Genomic DNA, 27,388 nt, shown 5'->3' on the forward strand with positions numbered 1-27,388 from the left:
AGCCTGACTCTCAAAGTCAAGACCTGAGCACGGTGCACTTACGTACATGGTTCAAAGAGGACAAGACTGGTTGCTCCATAAAGCGTCGGTGAGCTCTTCGAATGGAATTTCCCCTCGTGCGGGGGTATTGATGATTTAACCGACCAAAAGCAAAGCTCTCAAAGCACCTCAGCAATGATCTGAGCAGATGTCAATTTGAAATAGAGCTAAATAAACTGACTGGCTATGCCTTCTGTTTTTGCATCTCTGATATTTGACATTCTCTAAATACTTACGAAAATACTAGACGGAAGCTCATGAGGATGAAACGTGGATGTCTTCTCTTCGCACTTTTACCCCAAATCTCCAAGTTCATGCCGGAGCAATTTGCATCACTTTACCCGGGATCGCCCGGACGAGACGCTTTGCATTATCAGATCTTACCCTAAAGTCAATGGGTGTGGATTGGGAAGGTATAATAATCGTATAAGCTGTACAGTCTATGCTATTATAGGGCAGCGGGTTAAAATCTAGCCCAAACGAACTCCAGCTTGACCCTTCTTCCGCGCAGTAGCACCAACCGCATTGTTCATACCGGTGTGTTGACTGCTGTCGAGGGCACTCATAGCCTCGCGCTTCTTCTCCTCTTCAATCTTCTTCAATCGCTTCTCGGTCTTCATCTTGCCGCTGCCCTTGCCGTGGAACTGGTGACTCAGGTGCTTGAAGGCCTCCTTCTGGTTCATCGAGCGACCAAACTCGTCAATGTACTTGAGCTGTACATCGGGCTTGTACTCGTTGTTGAATACTTCTGCCATATGCCGGGCTTCTTGTTGATCGCGCTGCTTGTTCTCCCAGCGCGCGTATTCTTCTCTCTCGCGCGCGCTCATGCGGTCCAATTTTCCTGAAGCTCTGTCGCGCTCACGCTGTTGGCGAGCACGTCGTTCGGCGTCCGTCTCCATGCGGTTCTTCTCCGCAATGAAGAGATTGCGGTCGCGAAGGAGGGCATTAGACTCTGCTGCGTCTGTTGACTTAACTAGACCACGCTTCTTGAGCATACCCAATGTAGCACCAAGACCTTGTGATAGCGTAGTTTCCTCTTCCAGGCCTGTACCAGTAAGTTGACCCTCAGCTTGCGATTCTTCACTCTTGAGACGCTCTTTGAGGTCTTCTTCGTCTTCGATGTCATTATAAGACCGTTCCATATCCACATCGCCGCCTTCAACTGTGGGCTTCTCGTCCTCCGGTTCTTCGGTGTCGGCGCCGGGTGTGGTCTTCTGGCGCTCACGAGACTCGAGAAAAATTGGTTTCTGTAGGTTTGAGACAAACTCTGATGTCTCGTCAATGACAAGGCCGGGCTCTTCTTCGTCTGGTGTTTCGACATCCATGGGAGTCTGTGATCCTTCCTCTCGAAGTTGTCGCGCAATATCCTCTGGTCGGGCCTTTTGTCGCTTCTTTAGCGCAGCCCTTCTTTGCCGGGTCAATGACGCTTGTAAATCATCGTCATCCACAAATGAGACATTCTCATCGACGATTCTTCGAGATGCAGGAGCCGGCGCACCGTTGACGGTATCGACGTCCATTGACGCACCGTTTGGCGTATCAGCCGATTCTAAGGGTGGGAGAATATCGTCGTCGTCGCCGAGGGCAGCCCTCCTCTTCGTAGTTTTGGCCTTCTTTTTCTTAGGCTTCTTGACCTTGATGTCGCTCAGGTCCATGTAATCCGAAGCAGGAGTTTCGGCTTCAAAATCGAGACTGATGACGTTCTTTTTCAACTTCTCGGACACCTCTTGCCGCCGTACTTCTTGTTCCTCTGCAGTAGATCCCTTTGCGTCTAGGGTGAATCGCTTGCGCTTTTTGCCGTCGATTTCTTCGTCGTATTGAGCCAGAATGCCTGTATTTTCTTCGGTCGGATCGTAAACTGGTTTTCGCTTCTTGAGTTCTATCCTCTCTGCGGCCTTCTCCCTATCCCGCAAATCGACATTCTCCAGCTCATCTCCGTCTTCTTCATTCTCATCAATAGTCGTATCCTTCAATGTAAGAACGTGGTCCTCGCCTCCACCAAAGTCCCCAATCTCATGCCCGACCTTGATACCAGCAAGATCCGCAGCCGTATATTCCGCCATTCGTTCACGCTCCTCCAGTTCCTCCTGCAATTTGCGCGCCCGCTCCCGTTCGATCTTCTTCTGCTTCTTTTTCGTCCCCAGTAACCAAGCCTTTGTGTCTATGTCAGCGTCCGCACTCTCTCCTAACGTCGCTCCTTCAAGCTTTGCAGTTCGTTGCGCGATGTCGCGCGCCTTCTTAATCGCCGCATTTCGCTCCTCCCGCTTCTTCTTCGCCGCGGCTTCATCTTGTAGTTTCTGCCAATTTCCGGAGGCTGCTGCTTCTCGCGTCTCGATTGTGCTCGCTGGTTCTTCGTCGGGGGAGTCGTCGTTTGACTCTTTGAACGATGGGCCTTCGCCGGGGACTGGAAGAGGCTTTAACCCCAGGGCGGCGCGGATCTTGTTGTTCTGTTCGATGGAAATAGCGTCCGCCATATTGTCGACTGAGAGACCTATTTGGATGTTTTGGTCGAAAGCAATAACGTTGGTGGCGACGCAGCGATATACTTGAAAAGAAGATCAAAGCCTCCCGCCTCCGATGCTAGTAGGACTTGAGTTGGAGGCTTGGAGCCCAGCGGCTGTGCCTAGGCCAGGTCACATGATCAATTCCTCCTCGGTAGAGTTTAGCGCGGCCAGCACTAGCGCCGCCCGAGCTTAAATTCGACGCGCAAATTTTCTGCTTTGTCTTCTTTTTCTTTTCCTCTTCATGAACAGAACAACCTAGATCTGTGTCCAGCGATCCTGGTCGTGGGAGGGGAAACTCTTCTGCGTATCGGTTGATTGCTGGGCAGATCGACTGAATGGAGGCACTCCCTTTCATTAATTTGAAAAAGTTTGGTGTCAATATTTTCCGGTCGACAGATCTTAGATTAATTGTTGGCATCGGGTCGTTCACTTCGGTCTTGAGCTCCCTCTGGTGAGCTCGGCTGGAGTTCTCGTTGTCGACGGCGTCATATTCCTGTTCCCTTTACCGATCCGGCCGTTGGCTGATGAGGTTAGGGATAAACCATGGCTAGCCGACATTCCTTGAGGAGATATATAGATTTTTTAGGTAGTTTGTAGGTCCGAGTGAAAGCTCTACCATAGTAGTACAGAGTTTGCATATCTTATGCTCATGCTCTTTCAAACACGCCATATCCTACCGACGAAAAGCAAGGGTATCTACAATCGTGTGTTCCGGCCAACACCATACACCTGCCCTGGGGCATCCGTCCGACAGAGACTGCTGGAATGGCTCACAGCAACTTCAGATGTCCCGTCACCGTATCAATAACGCTCTTCGGTCCCAGAACACCCAGCACCGTCCTGCTTCCGCTTGCAATCTGGGTGCGTCCGGCATCCTGGATGACCCGAGCGCAAAGCCCTAGGCTGATAGCTTGCGCCTGCAGCAGCTGCAGTTCCTCCTCCGACTTGATCTGCAGCGCGATCTTCGCTTGACCTTGTGATTCCCAGCGGCGCAAGATCGAGGAGCTCGACGGGTTCGCGACGAGGTATTTGTAGCAGGCTAGTGTTGCGTGGGAGCATTGAGCGGCGATTTTACCTGTACCCTCGAAAATCATTAGCATGTCATTGCGAATCCTAGCGGAAGACGAAAAAAGAGAGGGAGCGGTAAGAAAAGTCTCACCCTTCGTCATCCCCAAATCCGTCCTCACAACAAGCACAAGCTTAATCTCCTCGTTGTTCCCTTCAAAGTTCTTCAGTTCGCTGCTATCGCCTTCCTCCTCGTCGCTCTCTACCTCTTCCTCCTCTGACCCATCCTCTTCATCTGACGAGTGCGTGTGCACCTTCACATTGTAGCTATTGGGCCATCCTTCTTTCTTCTCCGAAAACAGGCCGAGCGATGCGCCTTGGCCCAGGAAGTAGCCTGTCACGCCGCTAATGATGGCGGTTGCGACGACGTATGTTGTTGTTGAGGGGGTGGCGTCGGCCATCTTGTGCTTTTCTGTATTGAGGATGTAGGTAGGGTGGTTAAATAGGTCGGTCGATAGTGAGGGGAGGGAGTTGGTGGGTGCAGGTGGTTGTGCGGAGGAAAGAGATATTTCGAGGCGGATTTTAATTTTGGTTGATTTGCGGCTGCTAGGCTAGCGCGCTGTATATAGATGACGTTGAGAGGCGGCAGTAACGCAGGTCCCTTCCCACAACACCACAACAAAGCAACAAGGAAAGATAAATGGCAAAGTGACATGGACTTCGATGAACTGGCCGAAGACGATGGTTATCAGCACAAAGAGGGCCACTTCTCTACAAGACATGATCAGCTTGATCCCAAGACAATGGGTAAGGCAGCCAGGTCAATGAAAACCAGATACAACGCCAACAAAGACACATTTGACTACGATCAGCTTGAGCAGTCGAGTTTCATGATGCTCAAGGAGAACTATTTTTTAATTAGTAGCACCTACCAAAAGGTTACATATACAGTATTCATCCTAGTGGGCCTGTGGCATGACTCAATTTGCAGGCCATGGTCTGTACTTTATTTTGAGCATTAGGACGTCAAGCCTCCAGAGGCCAGTCATACTACATAGCAGACAAAATGCAAGAGAGGCATAACTTCTGGAGCCTCCAGTGAATCAAAACATGCTCAGTAGTTACTTTTTACTAACACAATCTCAGAAAAAAAAAAATTCAACAGAATACCATGAGCTGGAAATGTAAAAATAACCAAAAGCTCCATGGTCCAATCGTCAGATCAGGAGGTACCGCTAGATTGTAATATATACATCCCTTAATCATGGTATTGAAGAAACAGTAAACCTTACACCTAGCAAGACTCCTAAGCAGCACGACCGGCAGGAGCTCCTGTGCCAACTCGACGGCTCCTAATGAGGAGATTAGTGGGCGGATAATGAATATTCGAACACACTCGATTGACTTACATCATTGTTCGGCTAGCCATACTGATGATGATCATGAAGAGCCAGCTGGGGACAATTCCGAAGCCATAAATAACGTAGCCCAGAGGCACAAGGAGGCCGTACTGAGCAAGCCAGCCGTCAGTCGGGTGGAAGGCACCTTCGTAAGCGGGCTTGTCCTCGAAGATCTTGTCGGAGTGAATCTTGTAAATTGCCTCAGGGGTGACAGTCGTAGAGTTCACGTAGACGATGTGAAGAGGAGTAGACGGGCGCTCTTCGATCTGAGCCGCGGGGACCTCGAAGTACCAAACGGAGGGAGCACCAGCAGACCAAGCTGAGCAAAGAAGCTGGTTGGATTCACAATCGAGGTAACCAAGGTTGGGGGAAGTCGGGTCGGCGGCGAAAAGAAGAACGGATTCCTGCGGGCGAAAAGTTAGGATATACTTAATATAAATAGACCTTTTCTGCGTTTGCCGTGGCATATCTGGATGTACTGACATTGAATGACTTTTCGGCCTTGTCGCAACGACCGAAGCAAGTCTTGTTTCCACCAGTAACAAAAACAAACCAATCCTGAGCATCCTGGGTCGGCTCAAGAATCGACTGCCAGTTGGTTGCGTTGAAAGGGGTGACGGTCTTTTCTTGGACAACCTTCTTAGGGGCCTCGACTATCTTTTCGGCGACAGGAATCACCGGGGTCGCAGTGGGCAGATAGGCCTTGGCTTTGTTGAACCAACCCTGGACACGGTCTGCGAGAGGGACCTGCTCCTCAGCCACAGCGAGCGCTGGGAGGAGGGCGAGAAGAGGGACGAAGCGCATGGTGCTGGCAATAGGAGAATCACGCTTTGGTAAGTATAGACCGACAAACTGGGGAACATTGACGATGGAAACACAAACCTGGGCTTATTGTTCGGGCGACAGGCGCACTTTGGAGGATGGATTGATTGAAAAGGCCAAAGTACAGGCAGCAGGCAGCTTGGGGGACAACAGGGAGCTGGAGATGATCAGACGTCGAGACGAAGAAGACAGAGTACGCGCGACAGCTGGCCTAAACCTGATTTGGCAATCCGCGACTCGCACTTGCAGCACCGGGGCGGGGAACCCGACACTTTGACACTCTAGATGTTGTGGATAGATCTCCTAGTCTTACTTCTGTAGATCTCGAAAAAGTCGTGAATCTTCGAAGGTTGGGGATGGAAAAAAGCAAAGACGTGCTCAGCTTACAGGTTGTTTCTTGTCCTCGACTTCGCGTATTACTCTCAAACAGCTCCTGCATTCTCGGATTATGTCATCTTGTTTATTTCCTTTTTTTTTTTACCTACCAGTACACTCGAAGCTTGCGCTCTCAGTACCCCCGTTTATGGACGAAGCTTGACAGTAACAGACAATACTTACGGGGAATTTTCTTGGATATGTCATTCGTATACCCATATCTGTGAAGCCTGACTGCTTGCTGGTTCATACCTCATGGCTACTGTACAAAGAACCCGATTTGCCAGATGCTCCTGACTGAGAGATTTCCAAGCTTCGAAAGCTTATTACTTGACTGCTATAGATGAATCTGAGCTCGAAGGCATGCTCGGTATTCGAACGCGGTTGCTCTTTCCTAACCTTGCTCTTTCCTCGAACGGCATACCTCGAAATGAGCTGCGAAAAGCACAGCGATCATGCAGCTATCTCTTGAAGACAATACTTTTGGCGGCGTGATCTTTAATGCTGAGATATTCTCTTACCTTGCAGCAGTCAAGTTACGGTCTATTGATTTCCTGCTTATTGGATATATCACTTCGTCACATTAGTTATGCAGAGCCGACAGAAACCCCAAAGTCTTTTCTGGAGCTTGATTGCGCTGGTCACTATCACCGCATGGCTACCGGACCTTGCTGCCAGCGCTATTGTGAGAAGAGAAACGAGTTTTGACTTTGGTTTGTAGTAAGGAACTCGGCGCTATCATGAGCAACACTGATATGTGTCTTCCTTAGGTACGAGCCTGTCAAATGTCTCCAGCTCTGAGCACAATGCCACTGCAACTCCGGCAAACCCGCTCAATAGGTTCTCTGCCGGTGACTTCCCCGTCTGCACCGACCTAGAAGGACCCTTTGTGCCGTTCTGTCTCCCAGAAGACGGCGCGGATGTCCAGGTTGACACAACCTACTATGTGACATGGAATGCTGATTTCTATCCCCTGAACGCAACAATCACGATTGAGCTCAGATATTTCGATTCGCTGGAAGGTTCGTCTGCCTTCACATCCGAGAAGACAGATAATAGCTATGGGTACATCCCGCTTCACATGAGCAAAGAATGGCTCCAGGGCAAGCAAAACAATACTTTGACTCTTTACATAATTGAACTTGATTCCACCCTGGATCGAAGAGCAAGCGCGCGAGAAGGCCCTACGATCAGACTTCACCCCAAACCCGTTGAGCACTACAAGCCATCACCGCCACCTCGATTCAACAAGCTAGCACTGTGCATTGGCCTCCCTGTTACACTCGCGGTTGTGATTGTCGTCGTGGTTACTCTCGTTTTCTCCATGCGAAAATCCCGAGAAACAATAATAAGCAGTGCGTTCTGGAATGCTCGAAGGAGGCATGGTGGGAGCAAGTCTAGGTCCCAACGCCTGAAGAGTGACAGCAAAGAGAGCAATGACTCTGCTGACTCTGCGGTCAAAAGTCATACGCACGACGTCGAGGCCGGCTTGCTAGAAGGCACAGGAGCAGAAAGGTACAATCAGGATCTTGAACGTGGTAGCAGCTTTCCATTCAGACGTGACGTGTCAAGAATGAAGAGTTGGATTGTGTAAGTAGCGACATAGTCGTTCATCAGTACTACCATTGCCCCGGGGGAACCTGGGAAAAGCGGCCCCTCTGCGGGTAGCTGTCAAAGTTTACTTTTTGTCGAGACCGATTTCACGCAAATGTTTGTACATTCTTTGAGAGGTTGGGTGAGTCATTGATGCGAGGATTATCATTTGCATAAACATGTTCAGCGTCGAGTTGTTTACGCAAGACAGTCGTACATTCGTTGGAGAAGAGTGAGTCATTGATGCGAGGACTGTCAATTGCATCAATGTGCCCAGGATCAGCATGTTTACCCCAAAATTGGATCCAGTGCCGACTACAGAGTATCAATTGAAGTTCACAGTTATAAGTTATGACCCAGGCTTTATGTACCTATCATGGCCTAGCAGAACTCTATCAACCGTCTTCCGGCCATGGCTCATGATTCCGACAACCCCGGATAGGTGCCGGAGCCCTGGGACGATCTACATGAAGTCACGGTATCAAGTTAACAACCAAACCAACCAGCTCGGGGAGAAAGGCTATTATTGTTACTAGCCTCTGCTGCTACTGCTAAGTCCAGTATAGTACGGCCAACATTTGGAGGAGTCAATGACGTAGTCACGTAGGTATGGGAGGGAGATCTTGAGTTTCTCTCTGCCCACTTACGTTGGTAACCTCCAGTTCTAGGACCCAGAAGACCCAGCCAGGGAACGATGAATGAACAATTATTTCAAAGACAGATTATCAATCGCGGGCTTTCTGGCCATTGATGGAGGCTGGAGCGTATCGAATGTGTAATTCGATGAACAGAATTCGTCTTGCGACCGCCCTGCCGATATCGGGCCTCGAAGAACGCGAACGCTGCTCAAGCTCAGCAGGGCAGTCGTAGTCATCATTTCGTCCATGGTCTCAAGTACTTTTGAGCAATGTCAATTAAATAGATGTCAATAAGAATCAGAAGCGATTATTGTGTTTTGGTGCAACGAGCAAGTGGTAAAGCCTAGCTTTATAGAGTCCTTGGCCGGCAAGTTGCTCAATCCTAGTTTAGAATAACCGTTTTCAAGATACCTTCCGCCGAAGTGCTCTATACCAGGTCTCACGCCATTAGTTTATCAAGCTGGCAGAAACACAATTCAGGTAAACAAAACCGCAATTTTCAGGTGGGCTTTGCAAGCTGCAGGCCATGGACTGCCCTTTACAAACTCGGCTGTCGATGATGTATTCGCACGTGACTTCATTGCGGAGTAGGCTCTTGGACTCGAATCGAGTCAAGGCTCGGTGAGCTGGTACGGGTTGAGGGAGAATACAAGTACTGGCTATGGTTGTAATCAACATGCCAACGCACATTGGCTGCAAGTTGCAACAGTATGGAGGACAGACCGGGGAAGTTGTTCAGGACGAGCAATAAGAAGGAGCATAGGTCATGAGCCTTCCAATGAAACGCAGGTTCCCCGTAATATGGAAAAATTCCAAAGGCGTGCAGCGTGCTCGGCGCAGCCAAATTTTTCTTTTTTGCCGCTACAGTCATTGGAGATCGCCCGCTTCGCCAACCCCACTCACCTACCTTTTCCTCCCTCCAGGCTATGACTCTTAACTCTTTCCCTCTACTACTGTGCATATAAACACCTGAATTGCCCCTTGGATTGACTGTCAGTAACTTCATCCGTTTCCATTCCTCGACTCCCAACACACTCGAGTCTAACCTTCCGCATACTCCAGACTTCTTCTCATACTTCCTCGCCTCTGATCTACAGACTTCACCCCACCATCATTTACACAATGTGCCCCGGTGCAGACAACGAGCCCAATGGGCAAACCAATGGCGCCAATGGTCAGTCAATCCCATCGTCTACGATACTATATGACAGAATTTCAGTGCTGACTTCTTGCAAGGCGACCACTCCGGCTTCACTGCCATTCAGACTAGACAGAACCCTCACCCGAGCCAGTCCCGCAACCCCTACGGTCACAACGTTGGCGTCACCGACTTCCTGAGCAATGTTTCCCGCTTTAAGATCATCGAGTCCACTCTCCGTGAGGGTGAACAGTTCGCCAACGCTTTCTTCGACACTGAGAAGAAGATCCAGATCGCCAAGGCCCTCGACGACTTTGGCGTTGACTACGTGAGTCATTTCTGAGCTGAGCGCTGTTTTGACCGCAGGACTGTTCACTGACACTCGCCTATTAGATTGAGCTCACCTCTCCTTGTGCTTCCGAGCAGTCAAGACTTGACTGCGAGGCTATCTGCAAGCTTGGTCTCAAGGCCAAGGTATGTTACTGGTAAAGGAGTATTGTATACAGGGTCTAATGAGTCAACAGATCCTTACCCACATCCGATGCCACATGGATGACGCCAGGGTCGCTGTCGAGACCGGTGTCGACGGAGTGTAAGAGCTCATGCAATCTCAATTCCTCGATTGAATTCTAACAGATATACAGCGATGTCGTCATTGGAACTTCTTCGTACCTCCGTGAGCACTCTCACGGCAAGGATATGACCTACATCAAGAACACCGCCATCGAAGTCATCGAATTCGTCAAGTCCAAGGGCATTGAGATCCGATTCTCCAGCGAGGACTCCTTCCGTTCCGACCTTGTCGACCTTCTCTCCATTTACTCCGCCGTCGACCAAGTCGGTGTTAACCGTGTCGGTATTGCCGACACCGTTGGCTGCGCTTCTCCCCGCCAAGTCTACGAGCTCATCCGTGTGCTCCGCGGTGTTGTCAGCTGTGACATCGAAACTCACTTCCACAATGACACTGGTTGCGCCATTGCCAACGCCTACTGCGCTCTCGAGGCCGGTGCCACTCACATCGATACCTCCGTCCTAGGTATTGGTGAGCGCAACGGTATCACCCCTCTCGGTGGTCTCATGGCCCGCATGATGGTCGCCGACCCCCAATACGTCAAGAACAAGTACAAGCTAGAGAAGCTCAAGGACGTCGAAGACCTTGTCGCCGAGGCTGTAGAGGTCAACATTCCCTTCAACAACTACATCACTGGCTTCTGTGCTTTCACCCACAAGGCCGGTATTCACGCCAAGGCCATTCTTAACAACCCTAGCACCTACGAGATCATCAACCCCGCTGACTTCGGCATGTCTCGTTACGTCCACTTCGCTTCTCGTTTGACCGGCTGGAACGCCATCAAGTCGCGTGCTCAGCAGCTCAATGTTCACATGACTGATGACCAGTACAAGGAGTGCACAGCCAAGATCAAGGCTCTTGCTGACATCCGGCCCATCGCCATTGACGATGCCGACAGCATTATCCGTGCCTACTACCGCAACTTGAGCTCCGGCGAGAACAAGCCCCTCATGGACCTGACCGCTGATGAGCACGCTCAGTTCCTCGCCAAGGAGAAGGAGCTGGCTGCCAGCGGCGTTGCCCACTAAATGGACAATCAGTTTCCTACTTTCGAAACGTCCAATGCATTTTTTTGATGATCTGTTCCTATAGGAATAGAGTCACTGTGTGATTGTTTTAGAGCTTTGATCATATTCCCCCAGCGACTCCTTTTACGAAGTGAGACGTGGATTTTTTTGTTGTCTGTCATGATTTGGTGTTATCTATGTGGTTTGGGTTCTTTCAGGTTATCTTTGGGATTCTAAAAGTGTTATTTGTCCCTGAACCAAAAGCAAGGGTGTGAGTTGTTGGTGTTCTGCGAGCTTTGGTTCCTACGTGAACCCTGTTTATAAGCAGGCTCGGTGTTCAAGTCGTATAAATGAGAATAAAGGTACAGAGACAATTAGACCCAGTTTAAGATACATTCTGTATAAAGTGCATATGAAAGACTCTATATACAGTACGTTGAGCGATAATGGCGTTGCGACAGATATCAGCCTCGCAGAAGGCTGCCTAAGACGTCACGGGCTTTCCTATTCTGCCGGGGCATGTGGTGGAACCTAGAGCCGAGGTCTGGCTCAGTGGCTACCATTATCAAAGGCCTTCTCTGCAAACTTGGGGTTGACTCATCAAGGCTGCTCATCACTGAGTCTTGCAATAGGAGCGTTATTATTCCTGCTATCCTCTCGCACTTCAAATTAATTTACCTGACATCCGATATCCGGCCGTTGCCGCTGCCGCTTCATCACCCCCCTCCCGCGCATTCTTATTCCTCGAATACCGACCCGACCATTATTACATACACCTGAATCCGTTGAGCACAACCAACGGCTAGTCGAGGAGTAACGGGACGAAAGATGGCATCGTCCAGCTTGCCAGTTGCCTTGCAGAATAAGCTGCTTGGCTATAGCAGGGCGCCCAACGCCCAGCTCGCTATCCTCAACCTGGACCTGTAAGTGACGCAGCATCTCCAGATCAGAGTTTCCAGAGTTTAACCTAGCATTGCGCTCTTCAAATAGTCTCCGCAACATTGTATTTATTCTTTTCCTATATCGTTACGCTCGAAAGACGTTCTATTCCCTACGAGGCTACGGCTTCTTCGGCAGCCTCCGAAATGTATTCTTCGCGATCCGTCTCTTCTTCTACTCCATCTTCTTGAAATTCCCCGGTGTCCGCGGACAAGTCGACAAGCAGGTCACGACCGCAATTGAGGGTCTTGAGTCGAAGCTTGTGGCCACTGGGCCCGGCGTCACACGGTACCTGACCCTGCCCAAGGAAGGATGGACGCCCGAACAGATCCGCGCTGAGCTCGACAAGCTTGGAAACATGGAGCACACCAGATGGGAGGATGGTCGCGTTAGCGGTGCTGTGTATCATGGTGGAAAGGACCTTCTCAAAATCCAGGCCGAGGCGTTTGAGCAGTTCGGTGTCGCCAATCCTATCCACCCTGATGTGTTCCCTGGTGTCCGGAAAATGGAAGCCGAGGTTGTTGCGATGGTATGGAATCTCCATGATAGATTGATCTGTATAGATAGTGGCTGACCCGGACGGACAGGTTCTTGCGATGTTTAACGGTCCTACCGATGGCGCCGGAGTAACAACAAGTGGCGGTACTGAGTCCATCCTTATGGCTTGTTTGGCAGCACGTAACAAGGCGCGCGCTGAGCGGGGTGTCACTGAGCCCGAGATGTGAGTTTGCAACTTTGTAAAATTGGAATAGATTACTGACTTGCTGGAAGGATTATTCCCGATACTGCCCATGCTGCGTTCATCAAGGCTTGCAACTACTTTGGCATGAAGCTGCACCGCGTCCCCTGCCCTGCCCCCGATTACAAGGTCAACATCGCGGCAGTGCGCCGTCTCATCAACTCCAACACTGTTTTGCTTGTTGGTTCTGCGCCGAACTTCCCCCACGGCATTGTCGACGACATCCCCGCCCTGTCTCGCTTGGCCACGCATTACAAGATTCCTCTCCATGTCGACTGCTGCCTGGGCTCATTCGTGGTTGCACTTCTCAAGAAGGCCGGCTTTCCGTCGCCTTATGAAGAAGAGGGTGGCTTTGACTTCCGCCAGCCAGGTGTGACCAGCATTAGTGTCGACACTCACAAGTACGGTTTTGCGCCAAAGGGTAACTCCGTACTATTGTACCGCAACAAGACATACCGAAGCCACCAATACTTCATCTACCCTGATTGGTCTGGTGGCGTCTATGCATCTCCGTCAGTTGCCGGGTCGCGACCAGGTGCATTGATTGCGGGCTGCTGGGCTAGTCTCATGAGCGTAGGCGAATCTGGTTACATCAAGAGCTGCCTTGATATTGTGAATGCGGCGAAGAAGTTTGAAGCTTCCATCAATGAGCACGCACTCCTTTCTGCCAATCTCCGAATCGTCGGGCAGCCGATGGTCAGCGTCATTGCTTTTGATAGCAAGAACCCCGCCGTCGATATCTACGACATTGCTGATGACCTTTCCTCGAAGGGCTGGCACCTCAATGCCCTGCAGTCTCCACCCGCCATGCATGTCGCTTTCACAATCCCCACAGCTGCTGCAGTGGACACTCTTACCACTGACTTGATTGCGGTCGTTGAGAAAGAACTAGAGAAGGCCGAAGAGCGGAAGCGACAAGGCAAGTCATACATCGTCAAACGCGGCGATACCTCTGCCCTGTATGGTGTTGCTGGCAGTATGCCGGACAAAAGCATTGTCAGCCGCCTTGCAGAGGGTTTCCTCGATACTCTGTACAAAGCTTAGAAAAGATCCTCAACGTTGGATTAAACGTTACCTGTTAATATGCATGCGAGCGAGGGATAACTGGACCTTACAGCAAATTACCCTGATTAGCTCTTGACATAGGGGACACGGCGTTCTGGTGCTTTATTGATATCCTGTAGCCTTTTTTTGGCTTTAAAAATATTATTGTTATCGTGCTTTAGATAAGAGCAGTATGGACAAGTTCAAAATTTCATGACTCCGGAGATCAATGGTATAGACATATAGTACAGTGACAGAAGTAACATCGCTCAATGCAATAGAAGCAGCCGGCTTTGCTGTCCCCTTATCTCGACCTGCCCAGTGCCCATACAGATACATCGTCAAGACAAGCAAGCCTCTAAGCCTCAAGCCGGCTGACACTTCGTCGAGATCTCAGCCCCAACTCCAAATAACCCAAATTAAAATTTATACATGCAGCATAGAAGGAAATCCGCGAAAGCAATATCGTATCAGGGCAAAGACGCCTCTCCTCTCTATCTCTCTCTCTTCGACCCAGATTCCCTGGACTTAAAGCCCATCAACACCCCTGCTCTCAACATAGTACCCCGGATCGGGCTTCCGCTCAAGATGAACCTCCTGCTTCGTCTTTCTTTCCGCAACTTCCTCCACTGTAACGAGCTCCTTAACCTTCATGATCTGACCGGCTGTTGATTGCGTGACGGGGTGGAAGACGGTGCCCATGCGCTTCTTCAATCCGAGGGCCTTGAGCACGTTTGTTGTTCGGCGCGGGAGACCGATTGCGGAGCGGACGAGTTGGATGCGGAAGTAGCTCATTTTGGAAAAGGCTTGTAAGGGATTGAAGGTGCGGGTTTGGTTGTGGTTTGTTCGAGTGGTTTGTTGCGATGCCCGCGGGAGTCGTGGTTGTGTATGAGAGTTGGCGCTGATTGTGTGTGGATTATTTTCGAGCCGATGATTAAGACGGCCGAGAGGTTATGCGAGTAAGCAATTGGCTATGCACAATTGGGCCGAACGGTGTGGTGACTGGTGACTGAGTGAAGCTATACCCATCGCCGGGAAATTTTGGCTTCCGCCAGGTCGCCGGGCGGAAGGTCACGTGGCGTGTGATTCTGCCGGCCCCCGGTGCTATCTGGGGGGTAGGTAGCCTAGCTTCCCCGTACCTTGATCAACGATGACAGCGTGACGAGTGTCCTCATGGAACAATGAATTGACCTAATTGGCGCTCATGATTGATAAACGCACTTCCTAATTGACTACCTCCACCAACATGGCGCTCGGCGACGCCGACAGAACGGTGGCCATGCCCCGGCTCGAAGACCTCCTCCGACACCCCGAAGATCTCGACAAGATCAACGGCCTGAAAGCCGAGTATACACGCAAAAAGGCCGCCGTTGATGCACAGCTCCGCGAAGGACTCCGGGACCAACTCGCCTCCGTACAAAGCAGCCTGAGTGCCCTAACAGAGGGCCAGCGCCAGGTATCGAAGACTCGCGATGAATTGCAGGGGATCGATCGACTATGCGCGGAGTCGCAAAATAGTGTCGATGATTTTTCACGGATTGACCAGCTTGCGAAGATACAGAGGAACTTTGAGGCAACGTTGACTATGAAGAAGGGTTTGGAAAGCTTTAGCTCGGATTTGGCTGAGATTGAGGAGCTACTGAGGGAGGATGATGAGGAGTTGGAGGATCAACCGAATCTGCTGCGGGCTCATATGAAGATTTCGAGGCTCCGAGATTTCAGGGACGAGGCGATGGATCAGGTGCGCAGAGCTGGGGACGCAAGTAATGAGGCTACGTTGGAGGAGTACTTTCAGGGACTGGATGGCGTTATCGACTGGTTCGATGACCATCTTGGTACATTGTGTATGAATCTCATTCCGCTTGTGCAGAGTGATAACCCAAGTATGGTTGTTCGGCTTGCGGTGGTTGTTGCGAACGAGGAGAAGAACGATGAGACAGTTCGAGCGTTGCAAGAGGCGCAGAAGGATCACCAGGAGCTGGCTGATCGGTTCAAATCGATGAATGTTGGCCCCAAGACTGTCAGGGGATACAAGGAGAAGTTCATTCAAGCTATTGAGTTCTATGCTCAGAACCAGTTCGACGACACGAAGGAAAAGTTTTTGGACGATCCCGATGGGTTGGAGAAGAGCTTCCGGTGGTACTTTAATGATCTCTTCGTTGTGCAGCAGGGGATGCAGTCTCTCATGCCGAAGAAGTGGAAGATCTTCAAGACATACACTGATGTTTATCATCGCATGATGCATGATACGCTCATTGAGCTTATCAATGATCCTGAACTACCGCCTGACAACTTACTTGCCATCTTGCACTGGAAGGAGAAGTACTACAAGAAGATGAAGAAGCTTGGCTGGCAAGCAACCGATCTAGAGTTCGATATTTTGGACAACCGCGAGCCCGAACTCATCCGACAATGGCAGAATGTCATCATCAATGCGGTCGAGGAATGGATGAACCGCATCACAGAAGCAGACAGAAAGGCACTCGTGGAGCGCATACCCGACTCTCTCGATTACACCTCGGAAGGCTATTTCCGTACCCGGACCCTACCGGATATGTGGCGTATGCTCTCCGAGCAGGTTGGCCAGTCAAGGACATCTTCGCGCCCAGACCTGCTAGACGGCGTCATAGACGCAATGTTCCGCGTCCTCAAGGGTCGCCAAGCAGCCTGGCAAACCCTCATCGAGGAAGAATGTGCCAAGTACAAGGGCCCCGGCGGCGACCAACTCGACGGCCTACAACTTCTCCAAGACTGGCTAATAGCCGTCGCAAACGACCAAATCGCCTGCATCGACGACAATGATGAAACAGGCCAATACGGTCACTTGACGCGCTTCCGTCGGGACATCGAGCAGTCCGCGGACCCCAGGTACATGGCCGCACGCGCAATCCCCGAACTCGACACCCTGCGCGACGGCTACGTCGATCTGAGCACTTACTGCCTGACACAGTTCGTAGAGGTGACATTCGCCGTCGACCTCCGCAGCACACTCCAGGATCTCTTCACACAGAAGTGGTACGGCGATTTCGCCGTCAAGCGGATCACCTCGACGTTCGACGACTACATGGCCGATTACTCGCCCGTTCTGCACCCGTCCCTCCTGGAAATCCTCATCGAGGAACTCTCCGACGAACTGTTGGTTCGGTACCTCTCTTCCGTGCGCAACAAGGGCGTCAAATTCCGGCGCCATGCAGACCCCTACACAGACAAATTCAAGGACGACGTCCTTACAGTCTTTGCCTTCTTCCAGAAGTACCCGGAATCCTTCGAAGGCACTATCAAGCAGAAGTGGCGGCTTGTTGACTACCTCGTTCGACTGCTGGAATCAGAGAAGGGACCGCCCGTTGTTGCGGTCTATGAGGACTTTAAGACCGAGTACTGGGATGTGCAGCTTTCGTGGGTGGAGACTGTGCTTAGGACGAGGGATGACTTTGAGAGGAGTATGATTACGGCTGTTAAGGCCAAGGCGGCCGAACTGTCCGTTGAGCGGGGGATGGAGACTCTTATGAGTAGGGTTCGGTGATTTTGAAGCCTGTTTTGGCCATGTGCCTTTCACCTTAGCGAGGCGTTTGGAGTTGTATGCTACTGTGTCCGCAAAATTAACTGTTCCCAAGTTAGAGGCTGGGATGTTCCAGTTCATGCATATGAAACCAGATATATCATGCTGATACCTCATTTCCACCGTCGGTATTTCTCTCACCCCTCAAGCCTTCTGCCCTTTCGGCCCCGCGTGCTTCTGGTTTCGTGAAATCTAAGCTCCTTTCCTCGACGGGCATATACTTCTGTCCTAGCCGCGCATTCAACCCGCTTTCATCGGCACTGGGACCCAGTTTCTTCGCGCCCATCTCGCAAATAGAAAGCGTTTCGAGAGAGAAGTCTCTTGCCCAGAGGAAAGGATAGCTATCTTGCTTGCCTTTATCTTCACTGCCACTGGATTCGCCGGGAGCGGCAACCCCATCTCTTACCCGTGGTATCGTCCTCTCGCTATCGGTGTAGTAATGGTTGAAGTGTTGGAGGATATCCTTTGCCCAGATACCATGCCTGTTGCCGCCCTTCTTCTTTTTCATGTATATTGTATTTACCAACGTGGCATGTAGAAGGAGCGGACGGTGTTTAGACTGGGCTTTTGACTTGGGCTCGGACTCGCGTTTGGCAACCTCATTGAACATCTCTTCTGAGAGAGGTGCGGCTTCTGCAGTCGGTGCGCTGGAAGTCTTTTCTTCGACTGACGTTGGCTGATCTGGTACCGGCTGCTGTTGCTCGATCTGCGAGATAGTTGCTTCGCTCTTTTGAGTCTTGGGGGGTTCGTCAGACTGTTCCCCTACTAGAAACCCAGCTTCTAGAAATTTATTCTGTAGGGCCTTGCAGAATGCATGAAGACGCAGTGTGCTATCAACCGGAAGAGCGTATAGGACTCTTGCAAGGTTTCTTTTGGGCGGCAAGGGTTTCAGGCCTTCCAATGAAATGGTGAATGGGTTTAGAGTAGTTGAATCTGCTGGAGGAAGTTCGCCCTCCGAGACGGGCTCAGCGGAATCATCTGGGGATATACCAGATCCGTTTTCTGGATTGCTGTGTGGCTCTCGACGCTTCGCTTTTCCTGCTATGCGCTTGTTTGCTTCGCCCTCAGCCTCACTCATTAGAGCAACCAAATCTAATGAGCGGAAGAAATGTAGTGCTTCATCAAGGCGTTCCTGAGTTGGAAGGCTCATGACTCCAAGGGTAAGATGGAGCGTTCCCACGGGGCGTATGGCATCGTCAGGAATGCGTGGTTCTGGCCGTTCATTCTCGTATTGTGCTCGTACATTTCCTTCCTTGGATTCAGGAGGAAACTGCGCGATGGTCTTCTTGAATGTGGCTAATGAAGATTCTAGTTGCGGTAGAGAGACGGCATTGACGAGCGGTATGCATAGGAAATGCGTTAGATTTGGCTTCGGTGGGCGATTAGACCATCTTTGGCCCTTGTTCTCGTTGTTCCTGTTGTTGTTTTTCTTGTTCCAGTTATTGTTACTGGTTCTGTTACTGGTTCTGTTGCTGGTCTTGTTGGGGTTGTTGGTGGTTTCTGCCATGGTTGTCACCGTTGGTGCAGCAGTCTTGGAGTAATAAGAGCGTAATAAGAGTGGCCTCGCGGGCAAAAGGAGCCTCATTGACGCTGATGGGCAGAGAGGCGCGTCAATGTCAATGGCAAGTATGAACGAAATGACGATAAGCTTCCCAAGCTCGGGTGGATCAGTATTGGTGACAGACGATCCCGTGATTGGATACTTGCATGCAATTTAGTGCGCAGCGGACAAAAGTGATGCAATGAGCTTGTGCTTCTTCCTCTTCTCCGCTTCTCCTCCTCCAAGCTCTCTGTATCTACTCATTACCAATCCAAAAAACATTAATCCAATACAATCTCACCCATTCTTATCTATACCAACCCAACCACCATGCTCATCCGCCGCACATCTCGCGCCCTTCTCTCCTCCACCTCCTCCCTTCCTCGCCTCGGAGCTGCCACTAGACTCTCCGCATCCGCCCGCTTCCCAAGCTCAAAGCCCATCACCCAGCGCTGCTCTCCCCGCCATCAGGCCTTCCACTCGACCCCGGCAACTCGCAAGGGAATCACACCCGGCTCATCTGACCCTCCCGCGCCGCACCCGGAGTCCTCCAATGCCGCTGGAGCGAAGGCGCATGTCTCTGAAGCTTCGACATTGACGGATCACGCCTACCACGAGTACTCGGAGCATTACTTGAATATCCTCCTTAGTGAGGTCGAGGTCGTGCAGGAGGAAGGGTCTGATATTGATGCTGAGTATAGCGTGAGTCCCAAGAATTCCTGCTTTGCGCATTGAGGTTTTTTAAGTTTTCCTATTCTTTCTTTGCCTCGGCTAGCTTGGCTAGACCGACCGGGCTGGACTGGATGAGCAACCGCTTGAACTTCATTCCGAATGGTCAATTGAGACTAACAATTATCTTTATAACAGGCCGGCGTTCTAAACATCGCTGTCCCCGGCGTGGGAACCTACGTTCTGAACAAGCAGCCCCCCAACAAGCAAATCTGGCTTAGCTCGCCTATTTCGGGACCGAAGCAGTACGACTGGGTCGTTGAGGGCGATCAGATGCACGAGAAGCAGGATACGCGACCATTTGTCAACGGGCAGTGGGTTTGTCTGCGCGACGGCTCGAACCTGACGGATTTGTTGAATGCGGAGTTGGGCTTGAGCTTGCCGAAGGATATTTACAGCGAGGTTGATGAATAGAGGGATTTGCCTACGAGGCTTTATGTTATGAGTTGAGGAGTTGGTGTTTGAACATGAAGAACGAGCTTCACAAATATACAGATGTGTGGGGTTGGTGTAGGATAGGATGAAGTTGTTAGTCTAGCTTCGTTTAGCTTTGGGTGGATTTTAGCTATCAACGTGGTGCCAATACAGTTAACGCCACAGTTCTTTGCGCCGTTTGTCCGGCTAAACGACGACGGTATATAGACCTTCCACGTTGCCCGATTTTGCCCACGTAGTGACAGGTCCATCCTGGTGCCTGTCAAATTGCCAGTCTTCCCCATTCCGAGCTATAGTACATGGAGGCCGTGGAAATATCATCCACCCAGCCGAGCCATGCGTGAACCGCCGCAAATGATATCTCAATGCGATCACAATCGGCGCAAAGCATGTGTCTGGCGGCGCGATGACGGCAAGAGCGACGATTGCGGTTTGACTGTGGTTGTCCTGTAGAATAACGGGCAGTCGGTTGTCGTTCGCGCGTCAAGAGTCATGGTGCAGTGTTCGGGTTGAGTCACTGCTTGATCGAAGCCGCACGACGAACGGCGCGTCGTTCCCGGTCTTCGGCGCAGGCGCGAATATCCACCCCAGTATAAATCTCTTCCTTCCAATGCCTGAGTATTCAACGCTTTACGCCGCAACGGTAGTCTCCTCCGCCTTCGGGTCCTCCTTCTTGGGAAGATCGGACTGTAAAATTAGCCTCGCCGAATCCCAAAGCACAAGACGAAGAAGTAAAGAAACATACCTGATCAAAGATAACCTTGATCATCAAACTACAACTCGGGCAAACAGCAATTTCCTCGCCGTCGCGTAGGTCGTCAATGAAGATCTCGAACCGGTCGCCACATGGGCACGGGTAGTGGTAAATTTGCAGGTTCGGGTCGAAGGTCATGTCTTCGATTTCAATCTCATCGTAGATGGAAAGCGCTTCGTCGGCCATTTTGTTGAATATTTGCGAGAGGTTTTCTCTTGGCAAAGGAGTGGTTGTTGTGGCGTTGGCAAAGTCTTGAATTTGTTCGCCGAAGGGAAAACTTTTGGCGGGGTGGTCACGTGCTTTGTCGGAGTCATGTGGGGGATAGTTTGGTTTGCGGGAGTTTGTTTCGGTGCCGCAGTGTATGAGTGCTACCATCGAAGCGTAGACCTGGTGAAGGGCTGATCAACAAGTTTACCTGCGTAGTCTCTGTATCTCCGACTGGACACCTTCTATCTCCCTGACTAGAGATCCGTACCGACGGGCGATCTCCGCAATAGGCCCGGACCTTGCGGCGCCCCTCCTTAAATGCGAATCCGCATCTTCGTATTCTTTCAGCTCGTCCAGTGCAAGATGTCTTCTCTCTTCCAGCCGTGATCGCGTATCACATAGGTGCTTGTGGTATCGCGAAAGCGCAGTATTTACTTCCGATGTGTGAATTGTAGCTAGAATGTCGAGCCTCATCACCCTGTCGATTATTATCAGTTTGAAACCCATGTACACTTAGAACTGCAGCGCAACATACCTCAGTTTCCCCTCAACCCCATGCGCTACCGTAGCAAGATGCTCCGCCTTAGCCTTCGTCGCACGAGCCAACGCACCATGCTTCGTACGTTCCAAAAGGGTGACCGTCCGTTCTAGTATCGCTGCCCGCATGGCAAGGACCTCCGCCGCCGTTGCGGCCATACGCGTCCTCGCCGCGGCAAGTTCTGATAGCTGAATATGGCGTAGTGCTTCCACTCGCTCACGTATCTGTGGCGCTAGGGGACTCAGGCGAGCTGCCTTCGCTCGGTTGCGGGCTTGAATCTGCGAGCGGGGTGCTTCAGTTGAGGGGTTTGTCAACCCGCTCTTGTCGCCTGCGTTCGCAAGTGCCCGGAGGTCGTGCACAGCGGAGGCCAGTATCCGGTTGAAGTGCGGCATTATCACTGGTAGCTTTGTGAAAAATTGCTCGATATCTGGTGCTAGAAAGGTATCGACGTCCACATCGTCGCGGGGATCGTTGAGTAGGGCGAGCTGGTATGGGGAGGACTCGAGGTAGAGGCTGACGACAGCAAGTGGCTCGCGACACTGGTCCATTCGATCATAAGTTTGAATCTCCATAGAATGAGCAGGTAGCTTTGCGTACATCATCCGGTAACTCGTTATCGGGGTTAAATGCCAGCTGCCAGAGTGTCTGAATCTTGATTTGTTTTTTGATGTTGCGCGTTTGGCAGTCCCTCAATTCCTAGGATAGCGTGTCAGGATTCAACATTCATTCGTAAATCAGTATTGGAGCATTATGCGACAGGCGTACGCTCAAGATTTCTTTCCTGGCTGGTTGCGCATCATTGGCACGCGTAGAACCATCGGGGTTAAGGATGGTGGTTGTGAGGCTCTGGTAGAGGCGTTTGAACTGTGGATTGTTTGCCAGTATTGTTGGGTCGCATGGTGGTAACATCTCGGCAGCTGCTGCCGTCCGCAGACAAATAATTGAATCTGTCTTGAGTTGGAAGAGTGAAGTTGAACGTCGTGCGTTCTCTTGACTCTGGAGGTGGACGGCGGTGAACGTGACTTAGCGCTGCCTAACTCTTAAGGTTCTCGCCGAGGTTGAGATCTACAGAACCTAATCTCTGACGCACTCTACTATTGGAAAAGACGTTCATAAAAATACAAGCTTGGTTTTTCTTGCTTCCATATCCGCATTCCTCTCGTATAGTCATACATGCTCCTCGGGGGTCGCTTGCACCGTTGATTGAAAAGCGAGCAAGGTATATCCCCAAATTCAACCTAAGAGCCACCACGCCTTTCGCAAAGACGCACGTGAGAAAGAGATCCTTAATAAACACCGTTTTGCATGAGAAGAGCACCGTGAAACGAATCCCAGAAAATGATGGAAGAGCTCAATCAAACCCTTCACGAACGCGCTGAAGAAAGAACGCTTATGTACAGAAAATATCAACGCCTGGTATGTGGATCAGATCCTGAGTCGTAACAAGGCAGGAGAATGTAAGACGCGGCAAGAGTCAAAGAAGGACCGGCGAAATCGTGTTGATTTCTTGAGGGCCAAGTTAGAAGAATGACGTGCAAGCTAAAAGCTTACTCCTCCTCGCTTTCCTCGGAGTCATCTTCAGAGTCACCGCTGCTGTCATTGGCCTCAACCGAAGGGACTGGGTCTGGAGAGCGACCACTGCCACCGCCTTGGAAGCGGGAGAGGTTACTTTCGAGCATGTTGATTTGAGCTTCTTGCTCGTACTTGCTCATGGGCTTGTTCTTCTTGGGCTTAGGCGGGGCAGCGTTGGAGGCGACAGGAGAGGATGCTTCATCTTCGTCCACGACATGAGGAGCGTGCTTCTTCACGAACTTGAGCAGCAACCAAAGAACATCGTTAGGAAGTTCGTCAATGTCGAGCTCAATCTCGGTTTCTTGTGTACCCTGCAGATGTTGATTAACTCTAAGCTCATAACGACAAGGCAAGTAAAGGTAAACTTACTTTGAGAGCTGGAACATTGGTCTGGATGATCTTGAGTGCCTCCTGCATCTTCTTATCAGGAAGCTCGCTGATTCCCTGGGAGATAATCTGTTTGTCGTGATAGGAGACATAGCGCGGCTTTTCAGGCTTCGACGACTTTACGCCACTCTTCTTGTCTTTCTTGCCAGCGCCCGTAGCTCCACCCTTTTTACTATCCTTCTTTGACTTGGTCTTTTTGGGTGGTGTTTTCTTCTTCTTCTGCGTCATAGCCTCCAGCTGTGAAGACATATCCGCGATTTGTTTCTTCAACCTGGCGATCTCTTCTTCATCGTCGCTTCCAGCATCATCTTCATCACTCTCTTCTTCAGACGACTCTGCACTGTGCTGTTCGGGTTGAGGTTCGTGCGCAAGAAGATAACGTTCCTTTTGCGACCACTTGCTATCAAAAATCTCTTCGCACTTTTCACCTGCCAAATAGGTGGGGTCACCGGGCAGATTGAACTTGTAACAGTTCTTGAAGATTTGGCGAATATCATTCTCGAAGTCCTTGGCGTTCTCGTATTGGCCCTGTTGCAGTTTTGCGCTAACAGTGGAGAGATCCATCGGCTTCTTGATAATGCTGTGGTAGGTGGGAATGTTCAAGGCGACCGGGTCTACCGGGTAGTAGAAGGGAAACGCATACATATAGTGCTTCTGTTTGTGCAACTCGTCAAGAACCTCCTGGCAGAACTTGAGCTCCCATTGAAACTTCTTCTTCTTGGGCTTTGTGGAATAAGGAAGGTCACGTTTGGGTGGGTGAATCGAGCGCTTGGGCCTTCCATCGACATTTGTGGAATCTCGTCGAATGAGAGGCAGTCCCTCGGGACCCAAAGCGAAGGTAGTGCCAGTAGCATGAGGCGAACCACCTGATGGTCGTGCCACGGTCTGTCCTCCAAGGGAAGTTCGGGGTTCCCGGCGAGCGGCAGATGTTTTGGTCGCGGATTTCTTGGGCTTCTTTTCCTCCACCTCGCCAGGCGTAGGAAGGTTCGCTATTTGTTTGTCGAAAGTGGCCTTGATTTTTTGGCCTTCAATGGCGACGGTGTGGTCGGGGCCGTTGAAGGTCAAAGAATTCTGAACCATGAGATTGAAGTCATGGACAACGCTCTGTGCATCCTGATACACATTGTTCTTCAATTTCTGTTCGATAGTGCCCAGGTCCATCGGCTGCTGGATGACCTGAAAGTAACTGGGAATGTTCAATTTGATGGGATCGACGGGTTCCCTGTAGAATCGCGAGTCATGGGTACGCTTGATGCTCTGAACCGCTTTCAGGAGGAACCTGTGCTGCACCTTTGTCAAGGCACTGTCACCGTTCATGCCCATATCCATATGTCCTTCTGTAGCTGGTGTCGGAAGTTCCGGAGCATAATTTGTTAGACCCTTAGTATCAATTTTTGTCCGCTTGGCAGATGGTTCATCGTCGGGCTCCGTATCGCGCTCGCGGGAGAATTTAGTGGGCGAAGCCGGTGCATCCCGCATTTCTTGGTCGCCGCCAGATGGTTGTGTTACTTGGACATCGGCAGCAGCACTTGTTGGACCGGTCTCAGTACCAGCGTGGGGATGGTGAGGAAGCTCGGTCTTTGTGGACGCAGTGTTCGGCGATTGCGTAGTAGCGGAAGTAGAGGAGGCTTGTGGTGCGTTTTGCGAAGCAGGAGTGTCCTTCGAGCTATCGATACTGGTACCGTTGGTCGACTGCTTCGATTCATCGCCGGCGGGCTTATCATTCACCATGGAGTTCGCATCCGAAGGCTTGTCCTGTGGGGTACTAATTCCGGCGGCTGGCGACTTGGGAGGGGAAGTGGCGACACCATTCTGCTGATCGGAAGAGTGCCCATTCACAGTAACATCCTTCTTAGGTTGCTTCTCATTTGTCTCAGATCCATTAACCGACGAAATCGGCTTGGAATCGTTTACCGTAGCTTGAATACTGAGACAAAGTCAGCACGGTGCGCTGCAGTGAGCTTGGAGTGAGAGGTGAAGGCACGTACCTTGTGCGACCAACGTCAGAAGAGTCTCCATTTGGCGACGGCGGCAGCTGAGGCTTCTCCTCTTTCAAGACAGAGGGTGCCTCTGGAGGCGGCGTCGCCATGAGGTTGTAAGTGATAGTTCTGGCCCTCCTGTCGCAAGGAAGAGGGCGCAATACGGATGTCTAACGGCGGCGGGGCAAACAGCAGAAGCCGGGCCCAGCTATCGGGAGTGAATTAAGAAACGGTAGCAACAGATATCAACTGGATAGGTAAAGTGCGCTACCAGACTAACTGTATCGATTCGAAGCAGTGGCGAAAAGAGAACACCGGATTAGATGACAGAAAGCGCTAGAAGAGATGTTGACCTAGCAGTCACAGAGGTAGCGATGCGACGAGGGTGGGATGGGAAGATACAGGAATAAATGGGAGAGACGGGGAGATGGTCGCAAGTCGGAAGTGGAGAATGCGACAAGAAGTAGGAGGAATTTATCTTGCCAAGCGACGCAAGCTAGCGGTCACGTGGGCAAGGTATGACTCAGCGGGACCAAAGAAGGAAGGCGCAAGTGAGGTCACGATAAGAGTTGGAAGGAACACCCGGCAACTTCACGTGCGACAAGCGAGGCAAGTGAGGGAAGGATGACACTTTGATGAAAGAAATCTGAGACTAGGCACCCAAGTCCCTTTATTTCTTTGCTTGCGCGCGAAAGAAAGAAAAATGAGGTGATGTTGTTTGCTTCTGTGGCTGGTGACCTCTGCGACGCGAAAGAGAACGCGCTAAGGCCAGAGGAGCTTCAAGAAAGATAAGATAGAGCAGGCGGTGTGGCAAATCCCTGGGAGAGACAGGGTTGCGAAGTGGGCGGTCAAGGGGAAAAGTCGGGTAAAAAGGGATTCCGCAGTCAGCTCCAGAAACAGAGACTGAGAAAATCAGCCTGGGTGGGAGAATCCTTAAGTACGACCGGCGCGTCGCGCTGTCCAAAATCTCCATCCGAGTCACTAGTCCCAATTATTCTAGCTCAAGCCATTCAGCAGCCCATGATTGGCTCCGAGATGACGCGTTCTATAGGTTGCCGTCTACGATTGGCTGCGGCCTACCTTCCCTGTGGATCCTCAGTACCAGATTCCCCTTTGTCGGAATCGCTGGAAAACACGCTGAAAAAAAAAATAATGAAAAAAGGGACAGGCATCCTCAACCTAACCATAACATCATCGCTCAAATCTTCGCCTGGAGAGTTCTGCCGAAAGCTTGACAAGGCTGTAGCCTCCGAAACACGCCACCTAGTCAAGGTGCAAGGCTTTGTGATACCGAGGATGAGTGAGATCAAGAATAATGACAGACCCAAAATATGTTAGGCAGTCATGGTGGGATCGCAGAGCAATCATCTTGTTTGGCCTGCTCGGGTGGGCGGTATGTTGCGGAAACCAGGACCCAGCCCTGAGCCCTCCCTTACATCCTGATGCAGCTTAGCGCCATAGCATCGACGCAGGCAAGTCATGATTCATACCTCCTGCCTACCGTCTAAACCATGAGCCACACCATGGCCATGGTCAAACTGAGGCTGGTGATTCACTCGGTAGGGCGAATTCTCCGTACATGATCGTACAAATCAAACGAGTAGCAGTAAGCAAGTTGCTGTTGAACGTAGATCTTTCGACACTGTCGTTGCGAAGTAAACCCTTAAGGTCTGATCCTGTTTCATGAGTCTAGCTGCCTGAAGAGAGGGAACCGTATGTACCAATAGCTCTGACCAGAAGGGCTCCGGTACGGTATGGATGCTAAAAGTTGCCTCTGCAACGGTTAGTGACTGCCTGAAGCTCAGAGCGCATGCTGTGTAAGCTGCAATGTGCTACAATCATGTAGGCACTATCGCGAGACGCCCCTTTAGAAT

General features: G+C 50.9%; 14 protein-coding genes across 14 annotated transcripts; 5 read left to right on the forward strand and 9 right to left on the reverse strand.

The window, feature by feature from the left end:
- Positions 1-143: 143 nt before the first annotated feature.
- BDV14DRAFT_161964 (U4/U6-U5 snRNP complex subunit SNU66) lies at positions 144-2,611 on the reverse strand. The gene has a single exon (XM_073766824.1). The coding sequence runs from the start codon at positions 2,511-2,513 to the stop codon at positions 510-512; it is 2,004 nt and encodes a 667-aa protein (XP_073633751.1). The 5' UTR covers positions 2,514-2,611; the 3' UTR covers positions 144-509.
- Positions 2,612-3,148: 537 nt separating this feature from the next.
- Positions 3,149-4,122, reverse strand: BDV14DRAFT_161967 (aminoacyl-tRNA hydrolase PTH2). Its single transcript, XM_073766825.1, has 2 exons — positions 3,703-4,122; positions 3,149-3,618 (listed from the first exon to the last, which is right to left on the reverse strand). Exons 1-2 carry the CDS (start codon positions 4,007-4,009, stop codon positions 3,314-3,316), a joined length of 612 nt encoding a protein of 203 aa, XP_073633752.1. The 5' UTR covers positions 4,010-4,122; the 3' UTR covers positions 3,149-3,313.
- On the reverse strand, positions 4,123-4,426 carry BDV14DRAFT_161968 (uncharacterized protein). The gene has a single exon (XM_073766826.1). The coding sequence runs from the start codon at positions 4,328-4,330 to the stop codon at positions 4,160-4,162; it is 171 nt and encodes a 56-aa protein (XP_073633753.1). The 5' UTR covers positions 4,331-4,426; the 3' UTR covers positions 4,123-4,159.
- Positions 4,427-4,514: 88 nt separating this feature from the next.
- On the reverse strand, positions 4,515-5,925 carry BDV14DRAFT_161969 (uncharacterized protein). Its single transcript, XM_073766827.1, has 4 exons — positions 5,831-5,925; positions 5,432-5,756; positions 4,958-5,352; positions 4,515-4,900 (listed from the first exon to the last, which is right to left on the reverse strand). Exons 2-4 carry the CDS (start codon positions 5,750-5,752, stop codon positions 4,855-4,857), a joined length of 762 nt encoding a protein of 253 aa, XP_073633754.1. The 5' UTR covers positions 5,753-5,756; positions 5,831-5,925; the 3' UTR covers positions 4,515-4,854.
- An 809-nt stretch (positions 5,926-6,734) lies between these two features.
- BDV14DRAFT_194582 (DUF4448 domain-containing protein) lies at positions 6,735-7,739 on the forward strand (the record flags this gene model as incomplete). Its single annotated transcript, XM_073771955.1, has 2 exons — positions 6,735-6,858; positions 6,916-7,739. The coding sequence occupies 2 exons, from the start codon at positions 6,735-6,737 to the stop codon at positions 7,737-7,739; spliced, it is 948 nt and encodes a 315-aa protein (XP_073633755.1).
- Positions 7,740-9,278: 1,539 nt separating this feature from the next.
- On the forward strand, positions 9,279-11,637 carry hcsA (homocitrate synthase). Its single transcript, XM_073776475.1, has 5 exons — positions 9,279-9,550; positions 9,613-9,842; positions 9,908-9,988; positions 10,039-10,106; positions 10,159-11,637. Exons 1-5 carry the CDS (start codon positions 9,499-9,501, stop codon positions 11,111-11,113), a joined length of 1,386 nt encoding a protein of 461 aa, XP_073633756.1. The 5' UTR covers positions 9,279-9,498; the 3' UTR covers positions 11,114-11,637.
- Position 11,638: 1 nt separating this feature from the next.
- BDV14DRAFT_3004 (sphinganine-1-phosphate aldolase DPL1) lies at positions 11,639-13,898 on the forward strand. The gene is made up of 4 exons (XM_073776476.1): positions 11,639-12,015; positions 12,083-12,560; positions 12,619-12,752; positions 12,803-13,898. The coding sequence occupies exons 1-4, from the start codon at positions 11,921-11,923 to the stop codon at positions 13,812-13,814; spliced, it is 1,719 nt and encodes a 572-aa protein (XP_073633757.1). The 5' UTR covers positions 11,639-11,920; the 3' UTR covers positions 13,815-13,898.
- A 50-nt stretch (positions 13,899-13,948) lies between these two features.
- On the reverse strand, positions 13,949-14,819 carry BDV14DRAFT_161977 (mitochondrial 54S ribosomal protein uL30m). The gene has a single exon (XM_073766828.1). The coding sequence runs from the start codon at positions 14,607-14,609 to the stop codon at positions 14,343-14,345; it is 267 nt and encodes an 88-aa protein (XP_073633758.1). The 5' UTR covers positions 14,610-14,819; the 3' UTR covers positions 13,949-14,342.
- A 143-nt stretch (positions 14,820-14,962) lies between these two features.
- Positions 14,963-17,405, forward strand: BDV14DRAFT_3036 (SNARE-binding exocyst subunit SEC6). The gene has a single exon (XM_073776485.1). It carries the CDS (start codon positions 15,061-15,063, stop codon positions 17,335-17,337), a length of 2,277 nt encoding a protein of 758 aa, XP_073633759.1. The 5' UTR covers positions 14,963-15,060; the 3' UTR covers positions 17,338-17,405.
- A 68-nt stretch (positions 17,406-17,473) lies between these two features.
- Positions 17,474-18,880, reverse strand: BDV14DRAFT_194587 (uncharacterized protein; the record flags this gene model as incomplete). The annotated part of the gene is made up of 1 exon (XM_073771956.1): positions 17,474-18,880. One exon carries the CDS (start codon positions 18,878-18,880, stop codon positions 17,474-17,476), a length of 1,407 nt encoding a protein of 468 aa, XP_073633760.1.
- A 274-nt stretch (positions 18,881-19,154) lies between these two features.
- On the forward strand, positions 19,155-20,232 carry BDV14DRAFT_161979 (frataxin family protein). Its single transcript, XM_073766829.1, has 2 exons — positions 19,155-19,615; positions 19,781-20,232. The coding sequence occupies exons 1-2, from the start codon at positions 19,244-19,246 to the stop codon at positions 20,054-20,056; spliced, it is 648 nt and encodes a 215-aa protein (XP_073633761.1). The 5' UTR covers positions 19,155-19,243; the 3' UTR covers positions 20,057-20,232.
- Positions 20,233-21,117, reverse strand: dph3 (CSL family zinc fnger-containing protein). Its single transcript, XM_073766830.1, has 2 exons — positions 20,823-21,117; positions 20,233-20,764 (listed from the first exon to the last, which is right to left on the reverse strand). The coding sequence occupies exons 1-2, from the start codon at positions 21,015-21,017 to the stop codon at positions 20,708-20,710; spliced, it is 252 nt and encodes an 83-aa protein (XP_073633762.1). The 5' UTR covers positions 21,018-21,117; the 3' UTR covers positions 20,233-20,707.
- BDV14DRAFT_161982 (uncharacterized protein) lies at positions 21,118-22,547 on the reverse strand. Its single transcript, XM_073766831.1, has 4 exons — positions 22,342-22,547; positions 22,174-22,272; positions 21,574-22,115; positions 21,118-21,516 (listed from the first exon to the last, which is right to left on the reverse strand). The coding sequence occupies exons 1-4, from the start codon at positions 22,483-22,485 to the stop codon at positions 21,243-21,245; spliced, it is 1,059 nt and encodes a 352-aa protein (XP_073633763.1). The 5' UTR covers positions 22,486-22,547; the 3' UTR covers positions 21,118-21,242.
- A 576-nt stretch (positions 22,548-23,123) lies between these two features.
- BDV14DRAFT_186505 (putative transcription regulator BDF1) lies at positions 23,124-25,624 on the reverse strand (the record flags this gene model as incomplete). Its single annotated transcript, XM_073770823.1, has 3 exons — positions 23,124-23,459; positions 23,518-25,462; positions 25,524-25,624. 3 exons carry the CDS (start codon positions 25,622-25,624, stop codon positions 23,124-23,126), a joined length of 2,382 nt encoding a protein of 793 aa, XP_073633764.1.
- Between the last annotated feature and the right edge of the window lie 1,764 nt (positions 25,625-27,388).

The sequence above is a fragment of the Aspergillus stella-maris genome, assembly GCF_047715825.1.
Source record: "Aspergillus stella-maris strain CBS 113639 unplaced genomic scaffold BDV14scaffold_1, whole genome shotgun sequence".
Classification (NCBI taxonomy): domain Eukaryota; kingdom Fungi; phylum Ascomycota; class Eurotiomycetes; order Eurotiales; family Aspergillaceae; genus Aspergillus; species Aspergillus stella-maris.